General features: G+C 39.8%; 1 protein-coding gene across 1 annotated transcript in view; it reads left to right on the top strand.

Moving 5' to 3' along the window:
* LOC306667428 (laminin subunit beta-1-like) overlaps nucleotides 1-26,733 on the top strand; it is a 69,947-nt gene that overhangs the window by 1,722 nt on the left and 41,492 nt on the right. Inside the window, 11 exon segments of the mRNA XM_079150050.1 lie at nucleotides 2,375-2,510; nucleotides 5,546-5,619; nucleotides 11,593-11,781; nucleotides 11,869-11,923; nucleotides 11,926-11,931; nucleotides 15,194-15,396; nucleotides 17,759-17,879; nucleotides 19,393-19,581; nucleotides 19,857-20,036; nucleotides 20,171-20,283; nucleotides 22,002-22,081. Of these exon segments, the coding sequence (XP_079006176.1) occupies nucleotides 2,375-2,510; nucleotides 5,546-5,619; nucleotides 11,593-11,781; nucleotides 11,869-11,923; nucleotides 11,926-11,931; nucleotides 15,194-15,396; nucleotides 17,759-17,879; nucleotides 19,393-19,581; nucleotides 19,857-20,036; nucleotides 20,171-20,283; nucleotides 22,002-22,081 (1,346 nt within the window).

The raw sequence follows: 26,733 nt of genomic DNA, 5'->3' as shown, positions 1-26,733 counted from the left end.
ACAGACCTGGCCCTTGCCTTGTGCCCGTCCCCTGCTCAGGGGCTCCAAAAGTCTTTTTTCTTTTTCTTTAAATATTTTATTTGGAAGTGTGCATTAAAAATGGTTTATTTTATATACTGAGCAGTAATCTTGGTTTTTTTGCCTCCTCATCTTTTATTCACGAAAAAGAGTATTCAAAGCACTGTTGTCTTGCAAGGTGATTTCAGTCACTGAACCCATTTATATTTCTTGGCTTGGTCCTCTGCCCATTAGATATTAGGATTGGATGCTTCCTTTATCAGAATGTGCTGGTTGCCATGGTACCCTGAGAGTAGAAAACCAAAATGAAATGTCAAGGTGTTACCTGTTTCTAAGAGTAGACCCAGATTTTAAACTTCAGAGGTCATGTATATACAAAGTCAGAACTAATTTAAAAGAGCATAAACTACCCAGAATTTGATTTCCTTTTCCTTGATTCTTAAAAAGAAGGCTTTTATCTCTGGCCTCTAACAAAAGCAAAAGATGTTAGTCTCACATATAGGGCAAGTTCCAAACTAATTGCTCTGAGCTTGGTCATGTCACCCACCTGTGTAACTGCCCTTCAGTGGAAGGACATTGTGTCCTGTGCTTTGCACAGCAGATGCCTTAAAGTAGAGACCCATTTACAAATCAAAAAGCCCATTCTGGAGACCTGATAAATTAAACTTAAGGAATGTGGTAAAGTGAATTCCACTCATTTGCTTCCAGGTTCATACAGAGATGTCTAGACTGCTTCCTCCTGATTAGAAGGGAGGCTATAATTAACCATTTTTTTTTAAAGTTCTGGTAATTGTTTGTCAGTACTAGTTTCCTTGACTACAAGTTAATAAAGGCAGTCGATGTTACCTTTTCTAATATTAGCATTTAAATTTTACCTCAACTATTGTGCTGACATTTACTTCAGAGGCCAGGACATCCTGTAAATGAATCACCAGAGTCTGAAATCAGCTTTCAACCAGAATGAGAATCGGTCTGCTTGTCTTAAAAGCAAGTAGAGCCAGACTCTCTGGTTTATAGGATTAGCCATGAAATTGTGGAGTTGCTTTCCACAGATATTGGGGTCTAAAGAGGAGTAGGCATTGCCTTTTTAAAAAAAAAAAAAAAATTTTTTTTTTCTGGTGCTGGGGATCAAACTCAGAGTCTTGCAAATGCTAGGAACAAAGCACCCTACATCCCCACCCACTTTCAGCAAAACATTGAGTAGGTATAGAAACTAAGGCAGAAAGTTTTTGTTCCTGGTCCTTGTGTATCCCTGATTTTTGGCGCCTGTTATTGTTTTTTATTTATTGGTTAATACATCTTGCCAATCTACAAATCCTTTGGGGAAGAAGGTAATAACTAAATACAAATGTAAAAGTATAGTCAGTCAATTTGGACCTTGTAAGAATATCTTCCTGAACCAAAGCCTGTTTGTGAGCTAGATATATGTAGGTCTCTATATATTGCAGTCTTCATGTCATTTTCAGACTTAAGAATAATCTGCACTTCAGACAATGTAGGTACAGAGCAAAGCTCCATATGTAAAAGGAAACTAGTAAGCTGTGCTATATATGATGCTCCGTATTACCGTATAAAGAAAATTGGGAACTCTTGTGACCCCACGGCCCATGTGCCTGTGGCTGGCATCTTAGGGAAAAAGAAAATAAGAGAAATTTAGATTTTCTCTAAAACAAGACCATTTTCATTTCAATTCAGTCATTTGGGAGTTCTTTGAATTGGCCCCCAGTTATAGAGGTCCAATATGGAAGGACAGCCTGTTACTCTCCTCTCCAGCTCTTCTGGGGAGTTTGCAGGTTAGCCTGTGAGCCACCACTGCCATGCTGCTTGCTCAAACAAAGTAGAAACTCAGAAATCTTGTTCTGTAGGTCCCAAAGCCTCTCAAAATATTTTTGCCTAATACTTGGTTTCCGCCTCATTTAGGTTTTAGAAAATCAGGCCAAATGAATTGTTCTTTTTTATTTTTTATTTTTTTTCATCTCCAGTTGCTTTATGTCAGCAAAAACTCTAGACTAAGCTTCTCTTGCTATTTACTGAGATTAAGGTCTAAACCTAGAAATTTGATTTTGATTAAATTAGTAGCTTATGAAAACAAAGCCTTCTTTATTTTTGACCTTGAATTTGCAAGAAAGGAGAAAATATTGTCAGGAATATTTTAGACTCAATTACTTAAAAGAGGAAAGATGTGAGAGTCATTTCAGTAATTTTTGCATATTCATCTTTTTTAAAGCTGTAATGGTTTGACTTTTGTATTGTGGGCTTAGTGAGATTTTTGTTGTGGTGGTGGCAGGTTTTGTGTTTTGTTGTTTGTTTTTAAATGAGATTGCTTCCTAGACTCATGAAACTAACTTGTTTTCAGGAGGACAAAAAATGCTTCGTATGCGATTCCCAAGATCCTTATCATGAGACCCTCAACCCTGACAGCCATCTCATTGAAAATGTGGTCACTACATTTGCTCCAAACCGCCTTAAGATTTGGTGGCAATCTGAAAATGGTATGTGGTTGGTGTGGGAACAAGTTCTATGGGGTGTGATTGGTAACCTGCATGGGGTTTATAGGTTCCTGGGTGTTTGTAATTGCTATTGGCTTTTCTGTCCTATAATTATGGCCTCTGAGAGATAAACTGCCTACAGCACTAACTTTTCTTGGTAAAATCTGACCCATCTCCCTGAAGCAGACAGCTTGGAAGAAAGCAGTCTCTCATGCTGGACCACAGGAGTATACCATAGTCCTCACCTGAGGGGGGCTTAGGAATGAGTTTGTGTTGGGGCATTCAGGGGAAGGTGTATGAAGACCCCCATATTCCTCAGGCCCTTATAGTTTTCATTTTTATCAACCCCAAAGGAAAGGGCAAAATCAGAGCCCCTCCCCCACCTTCTTTCCAGCTACGGTTTCCTAGCAGTATAGTAATACTCTGAAATAAGAATAGCGATGTAATTTAAAAGTTCATCAATGTAGATATGACCATTTCCCCAGTAACCTTGTGAAAACAGCCCCTTTTTTTCTTTGCCTTTTGGGTTTTGACTTATTAAATTCATCAAATATGATGTTCCTGTGCTCAGACACTAAGATCAAATGAGTATCACATTTATTAAATGTTGAAATTAAGGGCAATAAAGTTGAAGTTAGTGTGTTAATTAACAGTGTACCGTTAGATTTTTTAATAAAAATTTTATGGAAAAGGACCCCCAAAGAAGTGAACATAAACTGGCATTAAGGGCTTGGATACAACTAAATTTCTTTAGTATGTGCCCTATACTGGGGAGCTTTGGATGTATGCAGTTGTTTGATTCAATAATAGAGGACTCTATTATTAATATCTTCCATGTCATTCACTATTGAATTGAAAAATTTTCTAGAAGACTGTTTCTAGGGAAGGTTAGTTGTTCATTAGTTGACTTTGGGAATCTATTGGTTACCAATTTGAGACAGATCCTCAGAAAGTATGCATCATTAAGATTAATTCTAAAGAATGAATAATTCCTTTGGGAGAATGAATATTTTGGTTGATAGTTCAATGTGAAAAAGTTTCTATAAATCTGAGTCACAGAGGACTTCTGAAATAGCATGGAGTGTATTACAAGCAGGGGCAGGAATGTTTCCTGACCTCCCACATTCTTCCAGTGAAATGGGAAAGACAATTAAAAGGGTACCTGGACAATAGGACAAGACTATCCCCATTTTATTAGTAAAGTTGCTTTTCAGTGATACAGGTTCTAGGGAAGGTTTTTCTTAGTTGTATCTGGAGTTGATCCGTTTCTATGACTTTGAATTTTTGCAGCAAGAGAGTCCAAATGCCATAAGGATTTTCCAAACAGAGGGGCTTGAGTTCTCTGTCACAAAGATTAGATGAGATTAGACAGATGGAACTCGGCCTTAGAAAGGCAGACTGATTGTTACTATAACCTATCATCTCTCTGTTGTCTGATAGCTCACAATTAAAGACTTTCTCTCTGAATGTGACTTATCTATTTTCTGTGTGGTTTTGCGTGAGTCGTGCTTATGCGTTGGTGGTATTTAAATCAGCAGTGCTCAGGTCTAGAGACCGTGCCTGGAACATACAGCTACTTTTAACTGACTCTTCATGGTAATCTGTTCCTAGATTTGAAAAATCAAATACATTTTAAAACTTTTAAAAATCAAATGTTTCCCTTCCCATGGATTTTTCTTTCCATATTAAAAACACAAAACAAAATACCGGGGGGGGACCCCATAGTGCTTTATCAGCTTAAATCTAAATGGAATGTGCACTTGGGGACCACACATTGCAGTGTGTGTCTTATGTTACATGTAAAAATGTCTTATGGGGCTGGTCTTGCTTTGTACTTTATTTAGTTATCTCTCAATTTTGAACAATATCTAGATTTTTAAAACCCTGAAAAGGAAGAGAAGTAAAATCACCTTAGCTTACATTTCACTCAGGAATAAGTGTCCAGAGTCGTTTTGTAACATGTTTCTTTTTAATAAGTTAGATAAGTTTCATTAGTCTGATTATAGTGTTTTTCTTTTAACATTCCAACTAACTCATAATCCGTTCCAGTGACCACTTTTTCCCCTCAATCGACTTGGCAGTTTTCCCAGCAGGAGAGTTTATTTCAAAAGATCCTACGGATTTCCTGAAAATACAACCAGCCTGTGACATGATTCATTCCGACACATTCTGTCTTCCCGTGTTTAAGAGTTCTTTTGCTCTGGAAGATGGTTCCCCAAAGGCTCTCTCCATTCTGGAAACTATGAAAAGTCTCCTTGACCAAACAGGCAGGCTAGGGCTGGGGTTGGGGGAGGTGCTTCCCATCCCTGAGATTCCACTGGCCTTTTTAGTGTGTTCACGTGGGACCGACTGACCCTCAGGGCACAGTGCAAAGGCTCATTTGTTTGTTCAGGCTTTCCCCTGAAAGGGAAGATGGTTAGTATTTGTTCTGGGCCAGTTTATTTACTTGACTGATTCTTTGTCTCTTTAGCATTGTTTTTCGGCTGTAGAAATACATCCAAAGGTCGCCCCATTGGGACAGATAGTTTTCTAAGTTGGCGTATAACTAATATATGCACTGGACTTATTTATTTCTTTGCTGCCCCACAGAGAAAAAAGAATATTTGTGTTTTATTGAGGGAGGATTGTGTCCCTTTGCTTCATACTGCAAGCTCACCCCCTACAGTGTACAGGAAGTGCCCCTTCCCTTCTGAGAATTGCTTGGCTTAGAGGGTTGGGACATGTTTCATGTCTTCCTGGGCAAGAATGTCCTTTCTTGACAGCACAGAGAGGCACCCTGCCAGATGTCTTGTCTTGTGAGCAGATTCAGTAAGTTGAGCTCCAGAATGATTGTGGAAAACTGAAGGACTCATTCCTAACTTGAGCTTCATCACCTAAGTAAGGATTATGTTAATAGCTTTAGCTTGGGTACAAGCTATAAGGCAAAGAGGATTTCTATGAGGAGCCTAACAGTAGTTTAAGAAAATAAGTCGCAGTTGTTTGGAGATGTTCCTATTTGCCTTACCCTTTCTTCTTTATTTTTAAAAAATCTCTAATAGGTATGGAAAATGTCACTATCCAACTGATTTGGAAGCAGAATTCCCATTTTACTCATCTCATAATGACTTTCAAGGTAAGAAATCCATAATTTCTCTCAAATGACGTGAGAGCGCTGGTAATCACCCTTTCAAAACCAATGTCCTTGTGAGTTGGCCTACATGGAACTTTTGTTGACCTAAGTTGGGAATCATGAGCACTTTTAAAACATGGGCATGAATCATGACCATTAACAAATACTCTGTCTTCATGGCCATAAGTAGAAAGAGCTTCTGTTCTAAGGTAATTCAACTATAAACTTTTAATTAGATATCTCTTTATCTCTGTGTAGAGAGAAGCAGCATTGACTTGCTTCCAACCCACAAAAAACATCTGGACATCAATCTCTGATCCCATGTGTTTGTTTTAATGCTGAGTCTGGTAACTGAACAGGAAGTGTATTATCTTTAATTTTCAAGGTTTTGCAAATTTGTGGGAATAGTTTTTACAGTTCCTAAGAAGTGTGTGTGCCTTCTTAAATGTAAATTTTTCTCATCGTTTTTCTTTCAAGATGTAAAATGGACTCCAGGACTAGGGAATGTCTCTGCACCAAAGTCTCTTGTTTCTTCTTACAGCAGCTGCCTGGAAATGACAGACTTCACATGGCTTAAAAGTACATGTTGGCGCACAATAAAACTCATAATTTGCTTTTTGCTTCTCAGATTAAAATCAATTTTGAATAGTTTACATTTGGAGTTAGGAAACTTATCTGCACCCTCTTAGGTTAGGAAAAGGTGCTGGGGATACATTTCCCATATGCCCAGGAGTCATGAAAGATCCACTGTGTCTACTTACCAAAGCTGTGAGGCCAGGGAGCAAGGGTTGGCGTGGGAGTCAAAAAGTGACTAGCAGGACATTAGGGCATGTAGTTCCCAGGCCTCAGCTCATCATCCCCTTGATTACCCGCAAGTAACCGGTGGTTGTGTTGCTGAGACAGTAAGGTTTACACTGACACTGGATCCCAAGGGTGAAGGGGAGGGCTTTCACAGAATAATTCATCAGGTGCTTCTTGTCACCAAATTTGTCCTCTCACTCACCACCACACTCACCTGATGGTAATTGAAACTGTCACACATAAAGATGTTGCCTTCATGTTATGTGACTCCTAAAAATATTGAAAATCACCTTTACTAATGCTTATGATCCTTTTACCCTTGGAGGAGGGCATCTGTTCACATACATGGATAGTTCTGAGTTTATTCCTATTCAGAAGTCCTTTTGGGTACATATTCAGTACTCATCCTAGTGAATACAGTGGGCCAGAGATGAAAATCTGCACGCAAATGCCAAAGGTCAAACAGCAGGTGGCAACTAGACTGTGAATGATGGACACATTTGTCAGTGTTCAGTTTAAGGGGCATAAAACTTACCCATCGGGTTCTAGCTCCAGTGAGGAAAAGCAACAGGTATGGGGTTGGGCAGACTTGGGTGTGAATCCCTGTCCACCCCTCATTGGTAAATGGGAAGAAAGGTTGCCTGCATCCCAGGGCTGTGTGACATACCCCTCTGCTCTGGAAATAGGGATAATCTTGCTATCCTGGAATGTTGTGGGCACTTGATATTTTATAATGCTGTTCTTAGCATAGGAGAGGGGGATATTAATTTTAGTCTGGGATCAAGGAGAAAGCCTTCCTAAGAGAAGACTGGGTCGCACTGGACTTGAGCCAGGAGGCCTGACCAGGATTTCAGTGGGAGGGGGTGAAAGAAAAGCCACTCTTGGCAGAGAACACAGTCTATGAGCAAAGCACTGGTGGTGGGACCTTTGAGCTGGGTTGGTTCAGCCAGGTACTCTGTAGATTTGCCTGGAGCTCCAGAAAGTGAGTGTGGGAAATTAGCAGATTAGAATCAGAAGGACCCTGTCTCCTTGGTAAGGAATGTGAATGTATGGGAAATGGGGACAAGAAATAAGTCCTGTTGTTTCAGAAACGACAGCCCTCAAGGAAAAAGAGCAGGGACTAGGATAGTTAGACGAGGAGACAAGTGGGGCACTCTTACTGAAGTCAGTGCTGATGGAGGTCTGGTGTTAATGGAAGTCCACCTGTGAGCCTCACCTAGGAGGGAGCCCCTTCCTGCAGCCCAGGAGTCCAGTCCGTGTTACAGTTTGAGTATCCCTTATCCAAAATGCTTGGAATCCGAATAGTGTTTCAAAATTTGAGATATTTGCATAGACATTATCACTTGAGCACCCCCAATCCTGAAATCAAAATCCAACGTTCCAAAATTCAGAACTCTTTGAGTTAGGTTGGCACTCAGAAAGTTTTGAATTTCAGGGCATTTCAAGTGTCTAGGTTAAGGGTGGTTGAAGCATACTTGGAAAGCTTTTTTCACATCACATGTATCCTCTTTCTGCCACACTGAGACCCTCTGCTTCCACTGCCTTTGAGACTCATTGCTGAGAGGAGGCAACTCTATTTCCGATGGACAGAGACTTGGATGGTTTAGGATCAAAGGTTGACCCATGAAGAGCAGAAAGAGGAGAGGCAGAGCAGCAGAAGGAAAGGGATGAGTCAGAAGTCATCTAGTAGTCTAATTGGGAAGATGGTGGATTATAGGCACAGTGGTGGAGACAGGAGGGAACTGAGGTTGGGGATGGAGATGAAGAGTATGTGTTTATTGTCACACAGGTTTGCCATGGAGATGACTGATTAGGTTTTCTTGGGCTAGCAAAACTCATTTTTTGTATGTTCATTAGGTTTTTGTATATAGCCAGATGTTTCCAAATTCTCATGTTTATTATACATCTGGAGGCAACTGTGCAACACTAAGCAAAAGGGCACAGAAAGGATTCCTTCTTGAGGTGCGATGCATGGTTCCGATTTCCACCACAGAAATTTGGATGACTTGTCAATGGCCCTTTGGGACTTAGAAGTTTCCAGAAGGGAGGGAGAAGAAAGCACAAACAGGACTGGTTTCAATGCTTTTCCTCTTTTCCTGTTGATCAATGACATCAGACTAAGTGTAGCCCTCCCAGACCTTCCCCAGTGTCACAGGAGTCTGATGTCGTGGGACTATGCCGTGGCTACTGGCACACAGTAGTGTTCCGTCAGTCGCTGGGGATCCCCCCACTTACCCTAAAATTCTTAGTTTAGTACTCTCTTCAGTTTGATTATCATTTTCTTCTATTCCTGAATAGATAAAAAAAGTAATTTATGCATCTGCAAGTGTAATCTACTTTTTTATACTTGACTCATTTTATCAGAGAAAAGGGCCTTGGGAAAAAGAGGTCTGAGGTCTGGAAACGTGTTCATTCTCACCCTTAGCTCTCCTCCGAGGGCTGATTGTAATTCAGGAGTAGATATCTTTATTTGGGTTCTGTTTTCTAGGTGACTTAACTCTCCTTTGATCTTCTTCCATGGTGGTCTGACTTCACGTCCTAAAATGCACTTGCCCCGTTCACGAGTGTGAAACATTTGCCTGTTTGCTGATTATTAGTGCTCATTCTGCTTATCTCTTATTTCCAGTTGACCCTGTTCATCACACTCTCCTAGATCTTCATCTATTTTATTTTGAGCATTCTTTTTTCTTTTCCCCTCTGACACTCATTTTTCACTTTTCTACTATGCCGTTAACCAGAAGGAGGGAGATGGTTACTGATCTAATTTAGCCTGGATTTGAATCTAAGCTCTGCCTGTAACTATCAAGTCAAGTAATGTCTGAGTCTCAATTTCCTCATCTATAAGACAAATGTGTTATGAGAGTGTAGTTTCCCAGGGCCGCCCTAGCAAAGTACCACAGACAAGGGGGATTAAACAATAGGTATATATTTTCTCCCAGTCCCAGAGGCCAGAAATCTGAGACAGACGTGCGGCCTGGGTTAGTTTCTTCTCTCCTCGGCTTGCAGAGATAGGTGTCTTCTCCTTCACACTGTCTTCACTCTGTGCAAGTGTATCTTCATTTCCTCTTCAAAGGACACCAGTCTTGTTGGAATCAAGCCACCCTAATGATCTCCTTAGCCTTAATTATCTTTTGAAGACCCTATTTCCACCTAGTCAACATTGTGACATATCAAATTAGATCTCCAATATAGGAATTTGGAAGGAAGTCAGATCAGCCCGTGGTTAGACAGTTAAATGGAGTACTGTAATTGGTGTCACGGGCTCTGCTGTTCTCTTGGTCTCGCCTCTCGCTGGTGCATTTTCCTGGAGCACTAACCTTGGCTCCCTTTATCTTGTCTTTGCTTCTCTTTTGGAGATATCATATACTTAGAAGTTTCAAATATTATGTGTGTCGCGGGGACAAGTGCCTTCACTCCTCTTCCATGCCCTCATCATTGTCAGCACCCCCACCCAGCTCCCCAGGCCCTTGTTTCCTTTCCCTTCCTCTCCACTGAGAACTAACTGACTATCAAGGTAATTCAGCATATTTTACTGTCAAATTTTCAGAGCAACCAATTCCATACATTTTTTTTTCTATCCATGTTGTAATTACTTGAATTAAAAACCGTCATTTTTTTTTTTTTTTTTAATTAGGGAGTGAACCCAGGGACACTTAACCACTGAGCTACAGCCCAATCCCTTTATTTTTTGAGACAGGGTCTTGCTAAGTTGCTTAGGGCCTTGCTTAGTTGCTGAGGCTGGTCTCAAACTTGTAATCCTCCTGTCTCAGTTTCCCGAGTCACTGGGAAAAACCCTTCATCTCCCTCACCCCACCACTGAGTTTCTCCATATCTTGTTTTTTCCAGATTCAATAACTCTGCCAAAAGAGTTATCTCACTAAAGTGTAATATGATTATTTAACTTTTTTTCTCTTAATTCCTCAGTATTCCCCTTTCATTGCAAAAAGGTAAAGTAAGCCCCTTAGCATGGCAAACAGCTGCTTTCCTACCCTGCCCCACCAGCCTCTCCTGCCACCTTGGGCCACCTCCAGCCCCTGCCTGGAAAACCCTCATTAAGATCGTTTGATGCTATCTTCTCTGTGAAGCATTTCCTAGCTTTATTTTATTTTTTTAAAATATTTTTGGTTGTAAATACACATACCATAAAATTTGCCTTTTAACTCTTTTTAAGTATGTGATTCAGTGGTGTTAGGCATACTCACAGTGTTGTACAACCATTGCTTCTGTCAATTCCCAGAACTTTTTCATGGCTTCAAACAGAAGCTCTGTGTCCTTAAGTAATAACTCTCCATTGTCTTCCCCTGGTTACTTTCAGTCTTTACTATACCAGATATCTCTTAACCATCCTAGATATTTCATATAAATGGAATTATTATAGTTGAAATTTTGTGTGACTTATTTCACGTAGTATAACACTTTCAATATTCATCCATTATAACAAGTGTCAGAATTCTTTGTGACCGAGGGATATTTCATTGTATGTATTTGCCACATTTTATTTATCCACTTACCAGTTGAAAGATACTTGAGTTCTTGCTACCTTTTGTTTATTGTGACTAGTCTGCATGGACAGTTATGTAAAGCATCTGAATCCCTGTTTTCAGTTTTTTGGGTATGTACCTAGCAAGAAAATTGCCGGATTCCCAACTTCTGGATTTATTTCTTCTTTTTTCAAATCACTCCATGTGATTCTACAGTGTTTGACATGTACTGTAAATTTTATGTGCTCATATCTGTACTTCATTGAACTACGTATGGCACATGTACATCAATAGAGGCCACTGTCTGGTGCCATTGAGGCAGTTCATACATTTATCGAAGGGTTAAATGAAGAAATAAAAGAATAAGCACCAAAACACAATTGTGTTATGGGCCTTACGTATCCCAAAACTTTTTGCTATTAAGGCCTGTTTGTAATCCACTTCTAAAGAGAAACAGCTTACTAATCTAGTAGACTAGGGAGAAGTGTAAAATTTAGAGAATAGACACTTTTCCTTGCAAGAAGAGGCTTCGTGAAACAGCTTGAAGTATTTGAAATCCAGCCACAGTCTGAAATACCAGCCACATGCAGTCAGGGCTTGTGGCACACAGTGAGTGACATTTTCTTCTGTGACTTAAAAAAGTACAGATCACCAATAAAAAACATCAAACGAGACTTTTGTTCCCTGCTTTTAGACATTCCGCCCAGCTGCTATGCTGATAGAGCGATCATCTGACTTTGGGAAAACCTGGGGTGTGTACAGATACTTCGCCTACGACTGTGAGAGCTCCTTCCCAGGCATCTCAACTGGACCCATGAAGAAAGTCGATGATATCATTTGTGATTCCCGATATTCAGACATTGAACCCTCGACAGAAGGGGAGGTTTGTTTGCTCCTTTGTTCTCCAATACACTTCCAAGTCTGCTTTTCCGACATCACAAAAATGCCAACCACTCTTATCTATTTTTAGGTGATATTTCGTGCGTTAGATCCGGCATTCAAAATAGAAGATCCTTATAGCCCAAGATACAGAGTAAGCTTGTTTTCAAATAAAAGTTCGGATGGGAAACAGCACTCATGGAATAAGTGTCACCCAGAACCCAAGTATTCAGTCCCAATCCACCTACATTTCTTCCTTCCACTGTTTTACCCAACCAAGAGCCCTTGAAATGCCAGTAATAGGTCTTCGATGATGGAGAACATGTTTTGATAAAAGATTTATGTCATAAGTCCTCAATAATTATGTTGATCATCCTGCCTTATTTATGTTATTGCTCAGTATATTGTTTAGAATACAGATTAAGCTGTTGTAGCAAAGTGTGCCAAAAAATACAATTGTTCAAATAAAGTAGAAGTTTATTTCTCTATGAAATCAGCCAGAGGGTTTTCTAGAGAAGAAATGTAACTCGATTGCTATAATTAGGCTTTCACTTCTACTTGCTAAGTGAGTAGCCCTAGTTATAAGACCAGTCTTCTTTCCAGGTTTATCCATGTGGCTAGAATTAGACCACCACCACTGTATCCTTCTCTCAATCTGTGGCAGGCAAGCAAATTTCATTTAAAATGAAATGTGGAAATTGTCCATATCACTTCTATTCAAATTCCATTGGCTGCAACAGATCATGTGGTAGCTGTACAAGAGACACAAGGAAACTTCTCCAGCTAGGTAGCCATAGGCTCTGCTAAAACTCTTGGTGAGGGAAGATGGGAAGGAGGAAGTGTCACCATTCTCAACATACTCAATAAGGTGAAGGTTGTATTTCCATTTATAGCAATCAACCACCAACCTGGTTCAAGTGGCTAAACCTAAGTCTGGAAAATGAAAACCCCTGAGCATCAAAGTTAGACAGCATACATAAAGTGATGTGGCTATTAAATGGCAGTCAGCTCTTAACCCACATGTTGTTGTTCTCAGTTCAGAGCTCTGTCTAATGTTCAGCAAATATGCTCATGCTATTACATTATTACATTCTGATCTTCTTGGAAAACAATATGCAATAATTAAAAGAATGGGCTTTGGAATCACAACTGGTTTTTAGATCTTAGTTCCATCATACAGCTGTGTGACCCAGGGCAAGTAATTTACTAATGAATTTGTTGCCACTTTCTTTCATCTTTAAAGAGAGCGTGATATTGACCTTGGGATTATTATGGAAGGAAAATAAGTTGATGCACATAAATGACAAACCAAAATGTCTGACCAATAAATTGAAGCTCATATTGATGTTAATACTGTTGCCACTGGCTGTGGTTGAGGTATTGCACAGAGCTGGCCCTGGGAAGGGTGAGACTGCCTTCCATGCTGTGGAGTTGCACTCAGTTGAGTAGAGGCAGGGTTGATTCTTGCTGATCTTTCCCAGCTGTGCTTGACCCTGTTTTTAACCAAGTCCTCATGGAACTTCCACGCTCAAAGCATGGAAGAATAGAGTGGAAGAAATCCGAGGAATATTGCCAGAAAAGTACTGCTTCCCTGCTTAAATTAATTTTACATGTGGCCCAGACTATCTCTGGTCCATTCATTCTATTGTAAAACAAATGTTTAATGGCATTTCCAGCTCCGTGCCAGTTTTTGAGTGACTTATGAGGCCATCCCTCCATGTCTCAAAATCCAGTTGTGAAAAAACATCTGCATGAACTCTAGGAGAGGAACACCCAGGAAGGATTCACCTACCCCCTTGTAGGTGAAATTTGGGGGAACTTGGGGATTATGCTGCTTCTATAACTTTAATCCCCTTGTGTTTTGTTGTTCAGTGATCTCAGAAAACCTATTTGTGTATTACAGAAGCATTCACGTTAGCTGATCATGCTTTTGATTTACATTGTAATCCAGGGAACATCATTTCTTGAGTGTCCCTATTGTATAGACCTCAGAGATGCACTTCAAAGATGATCCCCTGTTGGTTTGAAGTTTGATTGTTAAGTATGGGCAGGAGAAAGAGGAGAGCATATTTGCTCTTCTGAGGACTTCCACAAGGGTTCAAGGGTCTCTAAATATTCCATCTGCCCTTCACATTTGTGGTTTGGCCTCTCTTTAGTAGGGGCTTGTGCTCACTTTGTGCAGGAGGATTTTGCAGGCAGGCAGTGTTCCATTTAGCTCAGTGGGTTTTCTGTTTCAGGCTTTACAAGAGCCCATGTTTAACGCCTGGATTTTGACTTTCTGCCCCCATCCATTTCTTTAGTCTTTGTTGTGAACTATGCATTTATTAGAAGTATTTAAAATTGTATTTGGGCTTTGAAAGTTTCTAATATACTGGGCCACTACTCTTTTGTCTTCTATTGTATGTTGTAAGGCTGTATCAGCATAAATGAAAATAAAGCTTATGAGCAATTTGAGGCTACAAAGCTCAGCCAGGGGCAGACAGACTAACCAATCTCCAGGATCCACTTTGGCAAGAACAGCTTAGTAATTAATGAAAACAATAGTGGAGAAGAGTTGACTGTTGGTCAACTGTTGGTTTATCCAGTTACAGGAGGATGTAATTGAAGCTCAGCTTCTGTAGTAAGCATAGGCCTCCAGATCTGGGATGAAAGAGGAAAGATAAAGTAAGAGAATTTGATTTACAAAGAACTTATATTTAGGGAAAAATAATTTGCCCTGACATCCTCGTACTAAGCCCCTTTATCCTTCCGTCAATATATTATATTGATGAATATGGAAATGTTTTATAAAACTAGGACAGAAAAGTTGTAGATTAAAAAAACGTTGCTTAAAAACTTGGTCGACTTTTTTCCTGGATTGCAGTTATTCTGGAGTGTTTAAATCTATTTTGGTAACTTGAATTTCATTGAAGTGGCAGGAAATTTCAGATAGTGTTTTCCCCTCCAAAAATAGACAATAAAATATGTTCCTAACTGTTAAAATAATAACAAAAATTAAAGTGAAGATAAATCTTTTCCTACCTGAATGGAATTTTCTGTAAGACTGGCACTAATTTCTGTGGGTGCCCGTTGGGATTGCAGTACTTTAGGTTACCAGGTGCCTGTGGGTTTTTGTAATCATACTCCTGCATTCTTATTTCTCCACTTTCATGCTTCTTCGTGAATCACTGGTCCTCAGACAGATTCATCACAGGTTAGACATTCTTGGTAAACTTATGAGAAGGCAGTAAGCTTTCCTTCTTCCAGGGACCATCACATTTTGTGAAGCTTTACAACTATCCTCTAGACTATCCCAGGGGAATAAACTTTCCTTATTTTCATTTGTCAATTGTTGCTTTAAGAGAAATGAAGTATAATTGCAAAAAAAATGCTTGCTTGTTTGATCAGAATTTTCATCTTCTTGGTGACCTTCATAGATCTATTAAAAATCACCAACTTGAGAATCAAGTTTGTGAAACTGCATACTTTGGGAGATAACCTTTTGGATTCCAGAATGGAAATCAGAGAAAAGTACTATTATGCAGTTTATGATATGGTGGTTCGAGGAAATTGCTTTTGCTACGGCCATGCCAGTGAATGTGCCCCTGTGGATGGATTCAGTGAAGACGTGGAAGGAATGGTAAGCGAATGCTCCTTGTGGCTTTCTTTTATACTGGTGATTCTACAAGGCAAATTGAATCTAATCTTACCTTAAGTCTTTGTTTAGGGGTTTTCATTTTCCAGACTTAGGCTTAGCCACTTATACCAGGTTGGTGGTTATTGAACTGTGAGAATGTATATAACTGCTCATTTCACAGTCCCTGAATGAATTTTTGTAATTTGTTGCTATAGACTGTTGCTAAAGTAGATATTTTAGTCACCAAGGATTAAAAATTTGTCTAAATAACAATTTAGTCTGCCTTTACAGTAGGGAAGATTAAAAACCACAAGTATTCAGTCTTTATGCTAGAAAGCAGAAATTGATTCCAGTCCAAAGAAACTGGAAATTTTAACCCAGACCCGTGGGATATCTTTAGAAATTTAAAGTTGAAATAAAGTTTTCTTTGTCTTTTTCTTCTAATTTTATTCTTTTCATACTTCCATGTTGTGTTGGCACATTATGAATGTTTTAAAATTGAGAATTTGGATGATTTCCCAAATAGGCAGAAAGAATTAAGGTACTTTAACCTAGTTAAATAATTTGGGAGAATTCTTGTAGACTTAAGGGATTTTAGTGCCAGACAGGATTCAGGAGTCACCTAAACCCACTGTACTTGATGGATGAGACCAGAGATTAAGTACTTGGCTAAGGAGCCCTAGATAAGTGAATAGCAGGTGGGTGTTCAGATTAATGCTCCTTTCCCTGCCTTAGGGCTCCTGCCACCAAACTCCAGGCCTCCTCGTGGAAGGGTGTGCTTTGCTTTCTTACTGTTTTGAAGATTGTTAATCCTTATTTTTTAAAAAGGTGCAAGATTGAATGTATTTAACCTTCTAAAACTAAAACTTCTGTCTTCCTTTTATTCCAGTTAGACATCTCAGTGCATAAACAACTGGATGATTGTTTTAATGCAGCGCTGGGAATCAAACCCAGGGCCTCACACATGCCAGGCAAGCCCTCTACCACTGAGCCATAACTTAGATTTTTAACAGAGCCTGAAGGCAGGGATAGATATGTCCCCAATCTTACGGTTACATCTTTCAGAGAATGCCAGGTAGATGATGCAGTTACTTTCCAGTTTAACAAATCTGCATAGCTAATGTCATGTTACTCTCTTGGTGTCACAGTATGTTGTCCTGTTTGCTCAGACACTGTAGAGTCTCATGGTATGAGCTTCAGACTGTTTTTTAGTTTATATAAAACCACCTTGTAGTGAGAAGACTTTTATCTTCGGCTAACTCCACTCTTGTCAGAACTAGTCCAAGAAGGATCTGTTGGTTCCGTTCCTGAATTCATTTTGTAGAAAATTGAAGTACCCATGTACATACATATATGGTGAGCAGAAATAGTTTCTTTATCATTTATATGTCTCAAGGGTCCTAAGCATACACATCTTAGAGCCAAACATGGAATAGTGCAACAAATTAGTTTGTATCTTTTGCTGCGATTGTATCCTGACTTGAAGGAAAAAATGTTTTTTAAATTTTTATTTTGGTTGAAAAAAAATTAAGTATTATGCTTAAAGTAAAAACAAAAAAAAAAAAAAAAAGGAGAAAATAACTTTTTAAAAAATGGTTGTCTGGGTTGGGCATGGTAGTGCAGCCTGTAATCCCAACTCCTCTGAGGGCTGAGGCACAAGGATTGCAAGTTTATGGCCAACCTCAGCAACTGAGACCTTGTCTCAAAATTTAAAAAGGAGTGGGAGTACAGTTCAGTGGTAAAGCACCCTTGGGTTCAATCCCCAGCACCCAAACAAAACAAAATAAAAATAAATGGTTGTCTGACCAGGCACAGTGGTGCACACCTATAATCTAGCAACTCAGGCAGCTGAGGCAGAAGGATCACAAGTTCAGCAACTTAGTGGGAACCTGTCTGCAAATAAAAAGAACTTGGGATGTAGTTCAGTGGTAAAGTGCCTCTGGGTTCAGTTTCTAGCAGCCCCCTATCCCCAAATTTATTTGACCTTGTGGCAAAACTTAAAGTAATGAGTTGGTATTCAGATATATGCATTAAGTTCTGCATTGTAACTGTTGGAGTTTCAATTCAGCAGATTTTTAAAAATTCTTAAGTAATAAGTTTACTTTTTAAAATTAGCAAATTTTGTTCATCGGCGTTCTTTTTAGAGATAATAAAGTATTGGGCATCTGTTTTGTAATGGGAACTATTCCAGAGATGGGGGTTAAAGGCATGCATGAACTTACTGGGGGAGGAAGAAGATAAAAACAAAGAAAGCCTCACTGTGATTAGTGTGAAAAGGCGTTTATATTTTCTATTGATCTTAGAGACAGTTTGGCCATTAGTTTTATCTCTCACTTTGCTGGTCCCTGTTTTTACTACTTTCAAGGTCCATGGACACTGCATGTGCAGGCATAATACAAAGGGCTTAAACTGTGAACTGTGCATGGATTTCTACCACGATTTGCCCTGGAGACCTGCCGAAGGTCGGAACAGCAATGCCTGTAAAAGTAAGTCTCAGCTGTAGGGAGTTTTGTATCGACTAGGATTCCAGTATCTGTACTCTGGTTAGCGGTGCCCAAACAGTGCAGTTTTGAAGAAGAAAAGTTACACACTTCTTCCAGCTTCAACCTGAGAGTCCCAGGAGACCAGCAATATGCATTCAGTTAAACTAATAAAAAATTACTATTTACTGAGCAGCACCTCTGTGTTTGGCACTGACTCAGGAAGACTGAGTTGTTGTCCTTGACCTTGTACCTGTTTTTAAGGCAAGATGATTTGAGGGGAAAATGAAAGAAAATTATGGCATGGTGGATCGTTAAGGTTAGAGAGAGATGGAGTAGGGTCTTCAGCTTCAATTCCATGCCAGCCCAGCTGTGGCCTCTGGACATTTCCATCTATCCCAGTGTTATTCTCTGAGCAGAGGTGTACAGCAGTGTGAACCAACACCCTTCCCACCTGCCTCTGATTTCTTGCACTTTTCCTCCCCTTTAAAAGAGTTCTTCTGCCCCCACTAGAAGGAATGTTCTAGAAGTTCAGAAACCAATGGAAGCTGGCGTGGTCTTCTTTGTTAGCAATTAGCACCCAGCTGGCCCTTGATGAGTGGTACTTGAGGTTGCTGGAGGAGAGGAAGGAGCAGATGAGACACAGTTCCTCTGCAGGATGTCCTATGGCAGAGGCAAGTGGGAAGCTGAGAGTGTAGAGCCCCAGGAGGGGCAGACAGGAGGAATTGGTATGCCCTGTGTTGAGCATGAGTGAGATGACTGAATCCAGTTGGATGACTGCCAAAGAGAAGGAAATACATCTGAGAAGGTTGACTAGAAGGCTATTGAACATACCTCAGTTTTCTGAGTGTGGTGGTACATACCTCTAATCCCAGTGACTGGAGGCTGAGGCAGGGGGATTGCAGGTTTGAGGCCAGGCTCAGCAACTTAGACCCTTGTCTCAGAATAAAAAAGGGCTGAGGATGTAATCCAGTGGTAACGCACCTCTAGGTTCAATCTCTAGTACCAAAAGCAAAACAAAACAAAACAAAATTTCAAATTTTATTGAAGAACCTGGCTTCAATAAAAGTGTGGTGTGGTGGTAGAAATGGGGAGGAGGGAAAATGATTCTTTATACCATGTTATTCTGAGTAGGGAGTCTAAACAGGCTTCCTGTTAATGTACTACCTTATGTCCTTTGGAGTACTTTCACCCAGTCCTACTGAGTGGGACCTGTGGGTACCCCCAATGGATTGACAGCTGTCCTTCTGAACATACTTTCCAAGGAATTTCCCCAAGGGTTTTCCCTTTTAATAGCCCATTCTCCTCTACAGGTAAAGGTTGTTTGCTTCATAGAGTTTGCATTTTTAGTTTCCAGACTGATTTAGGGTTTGAACCAGTGTCATTAGTAGCACGGTGCCTTCTTATTGATTGCTCTTTGTCTGAACTCAGCCCTGGTTTCCTGTATGAGCTTTCTTCCTACCAACTCTGTGGGTAAGTCACTGAGACCGCTTTTCTTTACATTGGTCTCGTTGCACAGAGTGTAACTGCAATGAACATTCCAGCTCATGCCACTTCGACATGGCGGTCTTCCTGGCCACTGGAAATGTCAGCGGGGGAGTATGTGATGATTGTCAGCACAATACCATGGGACGCAACTGTGAGCAGTGCAAACCATTTTACTACCAGCACCCGGAGAGAGATATCCGAGATCCTAATCTCTGTGAAAGTATGTTGGGATATGTCACATGTGGGACCTCCTGCAGGTTACCTTTTACATGAAAATGTCTGTAGTAACATCCTTCTCTGTGTTCAGTTTGCGCAGCAGGCCAAGCATGGTTAGTTTAGTTGCTGTCTGGGCTGAGGGGAGTGGAATTTACTTTATAATCGAACCTTCTTTGGTTTATTTTTGTGAGATTTAGAGGGTGGAAGGGAATAGTGCATTTACATAAGGATGCATTGTGTTTCCTGGTCCTTTTAACCTGTGCTTCTTGTTCTTCTTAGAATGTACATGTGACCCAGCAGGTTCTCAGAATGGGGGAATCTGTGACAGTTACACTGATTTTTCTGCTGGTCTCATTGCTGGCCAGTGTCGGTGTAAATTGCACGTGGAAGGAGAACACTGTGATGTTTGCAAAGAAGGCTTCTATGACTTAAGTGCTGAAGATCCATTTGGTTGTAAATGTAAGTCTGTTTAGTAAAAGTTTGGGAGTTCTCCCATGTACACAATTCCCGTTTTACTTTGTAATTCTAAAACCAAACGGTGACTTTGGAACTCACTTGGTGTGTTTCTTTGTCTCACTTTATCTTTAATAAAGCCTGTGCCTGCAACCCTCTGGGAACGATTCCTGGCGGAAATCCTTGTGATTCTGAGACTGGTTACTGCTACTGTAAGCGTCTGGTGACAGGACAGCATTGTGACCAGTGTCTGGTAGGTAAATCCTAATCACATGGGATGAACGGTTAGTGAACATGACATGTTTTAATAGAGAATGCTTTTTACCATCAGGGAGTCTACCTTATGTTTTAATGTTAACAGACACAAGTAGAACATTCACAATATAGGAATTGTAAATAATTTGATAAGATGTTTACAGTTAGAATTATAAAATAAAAGTCACAGTGAAATATCACTTTTACAGGCAAACTAGTAAGTTTTAAAAATAAGAATACTTGCTATTAGTGAAGACACAATAAGTGCTAGCACTTGTTTGTTGCTGATAGAAATGCAGATTGCTTCATACTCTGGAAAGCATTTTGGAGCTATGTCTCAGTAGCCTGTGGAAATGTACATACCCCTTGACCCACTAATCCCACTTCTGGGAATCTGTCCTAATGAAATAATCACAAAATTTGGACAAAGGTTATTCACAGGACTCACTGCCTCTTTATTAATAATGGCACAAGACTTGGGAACAGCAATGGGAAAATAGTTAAGTAAATTTGGAGACCTCCATACAGTGCTGAATTTGGTCGCTGTTGAAAATGACAATACTATGAGGAAATACTTATGCTGTTAAATAAAAAACACAAGATGTGAATGATCTCTTGATTATGTAGGGAAAAAAATTCATCAAGAAAAACAAAATATGGAAGGAAATATACAAAAAATTTCACCAGACTGATTGGAGTAATTTTTGGTGTTTTTGTTGTTGTTGTTTTTTGTTTGGTGCTGGAGATCAAACCCAGGGCCTTGCATGTGCTAGACAAAAGCCCAGTACCGTTAAGTTATATCCCCAGCCTTGAGTGGAGTAATTAGGAGGATAGTTTAAAAACATTATTCTGTATCTGCTATGATATCTTACATTGCTTTTAAAAGTTAGGTTTATCACATTAAAGTACGTATTAATCTGTATAGTCCTGACAGATTATAAATAGATTTTTGGAAGTCTGATTTAAATTGGTAAGGTTTATTTTTTGGGAGGGGGGGGACCAGGGATTGAACCCAGGAGTAGTTCACTACTGAGCCATATCCCCAGCCCTTTATTTTTTAATTTTGAGACAGGGTCTCACTAAGTTGCTTACAGCCTCCCTAAGTTGCTGAGGCTATTTCAAACCTGCAATCCTCCTACCTTAGCCTCCCAAACCCACTGGGATTATAGGCATGCAGCACCATGCCCAATTTGGGTAATCTCTTTTTAATCTGCTCATTGTGAGATACAGAAATCATCTTCCCTGATAGATACTGTCTCGTTTCTTATTTTTTTTTTTTTTTCCATTTCTAATGCTCCCAAGACTTGGTAGTTTCTTACCCTCCATTTGTGAGACTAACCTATGCAGTGTTTCTGTACAAGTGAATCCTTGAAGGGCTTTCCTGGTGGGACTTATGACAAACTGGAGAGGAAGAATTAAAGGCTTGCCAAATATTTGCTGTAACTTACTGGCAGCATAATTGAAATGAAGAAAATTGGTATCTGTATGGCCTACTCATTAATTGCACAAAGAAAAGTAGTCTGATGTGACCCTGTCATGTGATTACCTATAATCCTCTGCCTCCTGTGACCTGCAAGCTTGGGTTCATTATTTCAGAATGTGCCTTCTGTCAGCTTTCTTTGGTGGAACAACCAAAACACGCCGGAACTTGTTCCTTGCGGTGTGTTGTGTAACTCTGGGAACCCACCTTGAGACTTTCCATCTTCTGTTCTGCAGCCACAGCACTGGGGCTTGAGCAACGATCTGGATGGCTGTCGACCTTGTGACTGTGACTTCGGGGGAGCATTCAACAACAGGTGAGTGGAGCTCCACTGTGCTATTCAACGCAGTCCCCAAGGCCCGTCAGCTCTTCTAGGAGCAGCCTGAGCGTCTGTTGTCTCTTAAGAAGCTATATGGAATATATCCATCTTTGGTTTGCATACCTGGTAATCATTGGTACCTATGATCTTAGTATTTTCAGTTTTTCATTCCAAGACTTACCTTTGAAACCTTGTAGTACATTTGCATTACTTGAATTTTATGGTGGTGTTTTATTTTTTAGTATTTTCCAATTAGGGAAGCCACATATACCCATAGTTTAAGAAAAGAAAAAAGTCTAAATTCAGAGAGGTATAAAATGAAAAGTATTTCTTTTCCTGTTCTCACTTCCAATTTTTTTTCTAAACACTGCCTAGAAGTGCCACTATCAACAGCTTCTTGTATCTCCCTAGAAATTAATAGGGTTTAAGATGTTAAAATTGATATTCTATAATGCACCAATAAAAGAGTGGAAAAAATTGATATTTCTTTTAAAATTACATGTTAGGTTTTAGTGTTTTTTTTGACAGATGAATTCAAGAAAGTCAGGAACTCATTTTTTCTACTTTTACTCAGGATTTTAAAAAGAAATATGTATGATATTCTGAAACGTGGTCTTTTTCATGTGTAAAACCTTTTCCATATCAGCATGTACTCATTCATCTCTTTTCAATCATTCTTTGGCACTTTAACATGTGAAAATGCCATGGCTTATTTATTTTCATCTCTTTTGCTTTTTAAAAATGTTGCAGTGAATATACTTGCAGATACATCTTGACGAATATTTGGAGGTATTTCTGTAGACCAGGTTACCAACAACAGAAGTGCCAAGTCAAAGTACATGCACATTTTTTTTTGTTTTAATAGAGAATGTCAGATTGTTCCAGGCAGATTATACCAGTTGACTTTCCAACCAAAGGATTATAAAAGTACCTTTTCCCCATCTCCAGAAACAGCTGGTATCATCAAACATTTTATTTTTTGCCAATCTAACAGATGGAAAACAGATTCTTGTTTTGACTTACGAAGATCTTTTCATTTTGTTTTTCTTTTTTTGTAGTTTCCAAATCCAAAAATAAAAACTACCTATAGTAATTCTTTAGTTACTAAAATATGTTAGTATTCCTTGAATAGAAGGAGCATGAAGCTCTACCAAAAATTATCATAATACACATTTGGCAAGGTGCTCAATTTGTGGGCGTTTAATAAACCGCCTTTGAGCCCCAGAGAATTTTGGTCTCTCACTGGATCAGAGTCAGAACATCTGGTAGAGACAGTGTAAGTGATGGCTGAGAGAATCAACAGATGTTTCCTTATCCTGAATCTCCCCTCAGAGAACAGAGAACATGCTGAATTCATTGAGCAAACTTCATGGATTCAAAACTCAATTCTCTTACAAGGTTATTTCCCAACACCATGGTAGTCCACTGGGAAAGAATGAGATGTTTTGGGTCGCAAGAACATGTTCTGTTTGGCCTCTCTATTTGGGTTCCGTTCCAGATTGTGCTGCAGACTCAGTGCAGGCCTGTAGCCTCTGCAACTCCAGTGAGAGTTTCTGTTCTTAGAAAACATCTAGAGGGTGGCAGATAGGATAAGTCAAAAGCAGGGAAGAAAGATCAGCTGCTGTCTGCTATGGAATCCCGTCTCCTGTCCTCTGTGACTCCCAGAAGGCTCGCTGATTCCTTTAGCAGCTGATTCCTCCATAGAGGACTGTGATCACTACAGCCTCCTTCAGCGGATGGAAGGAGCCTGTGTAATTCTCCAAATTATTTCCTAAACTCAGGAATGTCCTATGTTCCTTTACCCTAAGTGCTTTGTTTTTTACACTCCCTTCCTCTTTTTCTCTATTCCACACACATTTCCTGTCTCCACCCACGCACTGCCCCGGCCTGCCCTTTTATATCTCCTGTGAAATTTTACAAAATTCACAACGTGTTCGTTGAAAGTTTGTGAAACAAAGAACTTTAGTTAAAAATTTTAAAGCAAGTAGTCTTCTGATTGTTGTAGCTTGATTGATAAGACTTCTGTTACCATCCTTGGTGGGGTAAAAAAGAACCTTTAAAGTTGTCTTCCAATCCTGTGACTCTACAGTCTCTAGTGGTGTTACTCTTCCCCAGTGTTTTCCTCTAAGAGGAATTTCTTTGTGTCCCTGAGGCCTGGTCTCCTAAAGCATCACTCCTACTAGGAGATTTCAGTGCATCAGTGACACTCAGGAAGAATTTGCTGGATGTTCAATTTGTTGTAAGCACTAGTAGTACCTTTTACCTGACAGAATTCCTTCACTTTGCCTTGCACATAGTAGGTGTTAACTAAATGCCATGAATTTGAGAAACAGTTTTTTTAAGATGTAATAATCACTCACTTCTTAGGTGAGGCAATCTCTAAATGTGATCCCCAACAACCCTTAGTTTCTTCAGCCAGGGACAGAATGAAGTCATTTGAAGTTTTCCATATTTAAAAATGTATTGCCAGCCAAATGGATTTTTGGTGGTACAGTAAAAGCTTAGTAATCATGTCTATTCTGTCCACAGCTAATCTGAAATTTTTAGTATTTGAAGAAGACCTAATTTAAGTAATGTAATTCAAGCCAGGTTAATGAAATTGTGCCCGGCAGATTGCCTGCTTTAATAAATAAATAAGAATTAGTGACACTGGTTGCTAGGCAAACAGTACATATAAATGTTCAGAAACATTGAAAAAGGTAAACATCTTTGCAGCGTTCTTCAAAATGGTTTCCTTAATTAAACTAGGCCCTCCTTATCTGGCCTGAGCCCCACCACTTTAGGGAAGATTTCTTCCTCCTACACTGATGTCCCAGCCCTCTCTTGATGTTTCAGCAGCACCTTATTTTTGCATCTCTTTACCACTTTTTATTCTGTCTTGTATTACAATTTTTGTGTGTTGAGAAGTTCCGTAGATAGAGATTGTGTGTTGCTTTTACATCTCCCATGACACTCAGCACAGAGATAGGTAGATAGATGCTCAATAAATGGGGGACTGAAATTTATCAACTTTGAAATCAGAGCAAAAGTTAATAGACATTTTCATCAGTGTATTGAATGATTAGGGTTTATCTAACCATTTGCCAATTGCCCTGATAACGAGGGATGCCAGAACAAGCTTCTACCCATTAGGAAGTATACTTGGGGTGGCAGAGTGATGCTGCCCAGGAAAGAATGGATGGTGCTAATTGCTAATCAGGGTGGAACCAACTCTTAATTGAAATCAGAAGTAGGAGATGACAGCAGAGTGGCCGGCTATTAAGAATGGTGCTGTCTGCACTTTATTTTTTTTCCACCTAATTCCTTAATAATAGAGAAAAGTTGAAATTGTAATTTCCTTGCTCATTAACTGTTTAAGTTAAAAACCCTTCCAATAGAATTTTTAAATGCTGCTAATTTTTGTATTTATGAGAAGTCCGTGTTTTTTAAAAAAATCTGTCTTCACCTATTAGGAAAACTCAGGGCCTATATTAGTTTTCTATTGCTGCCATGACCAATCACCACACTTTAGTGGCTGAAAACAACATAAATTTATTACCTACCTTACAGTTCAGGTCAGTCTCAGTGGACTAAAAGCAAGATGTCAGTGGGACCACATGGCATTCTAAGGCTATAGTAAGGGAGAATGTGTTTCTTGCTTATTTGGGTTGTTGGCAGAATCCATTTCCTTGCTGACTGTCATCAAAGGGCCATTCCCAGCCTCTAGAAGCTGGTCAGGGCCCCTCCCTCCATCTTAAGGCCATGGTGGGTCAGATCCTTTTCATGTCACAGCTCTCTGACACACTTCTCTGCCTGCCTCTCCTACCTTTGAGAACATGTGCTAAGATGGAGCCCACCCAGATAATCCATGATAATCTCCTCATTTCAAAGTCCTTAACCTTAATCACATCTGCAAGGTCCCTTTTGCCATGAGGTCACATATCCTCAGATTCCATAGGAGAAGATATAGGCATCTTTGGAGGCTGACACACTGCCTACCCCAGAGCTTTATTTATTTTATTCTGTCATTATTCTGCCTTATTGATTCAAAGAATTGAACCTGTATCTATTTAACAAGAAGATTTGTGGAACATATAAGTATACCGTTTCCACTAGATGTGACTTTTTGTTATTACTTGAACAACAATAGGTTATCTGTAACCTGTTGCTTCACTGTGGATCAGGTCAGACTGGATCACCAGCTATGAAAGCTGATGAAGGTTTGAAAGGTATGGTAGGTGGGTGGAGAGGGCTTCTTTCTAGCTGAAGGGAAAAGGAAGTAAAGAGACAGACAGGAAGAGGGGTGGCATTGTGATGATCTGGTCTGATCTCAGCCATCTCTGCTTACTTTCCTCCATCATGCCCTTTGTTCTTGTCATTCCTGCCTCTCTCTTCCTGTCAAAACTACTTTTATTTTTAATTTGATGCCAGAGATTGAACCCAGTGGCTCTTTACCCCTGAGCCACGTCCCTAGCCCGTTTTTTAATTTAAGTTCCTAAAGTTGGCTTTGAACTTGTGTTCCTCCTGCTTCATCCTTCCAACTTACTGGGATTACAGGCTGTGCTACTGCACCCAGCTATTGTCAAAAATCCTTTCCAAGTTTCAGTGCCATGTCTTTCCTGAAGCCTCTTCGGTCTCCTCAGTTGGATGAATGGCGACTTCCTTGGTAC

This window comes from Sciurus vulgaris, assembly GCF_902686455.1.
Source record: "Sciurus vulgaris genome assembly, chromosome: 8".
NCBI classification, from domain to species: Eukaryota; Metazoa; Chordata; class Mammalia; order Rodentia; family Sciuridae; genus Sciurus; species Sciurus vulgaris.
The sequence above is the reverse complement of the archived record's forward strand: the minus strand, read 5'-3'. Positions and strand labels throughout refer to the sequence as shown.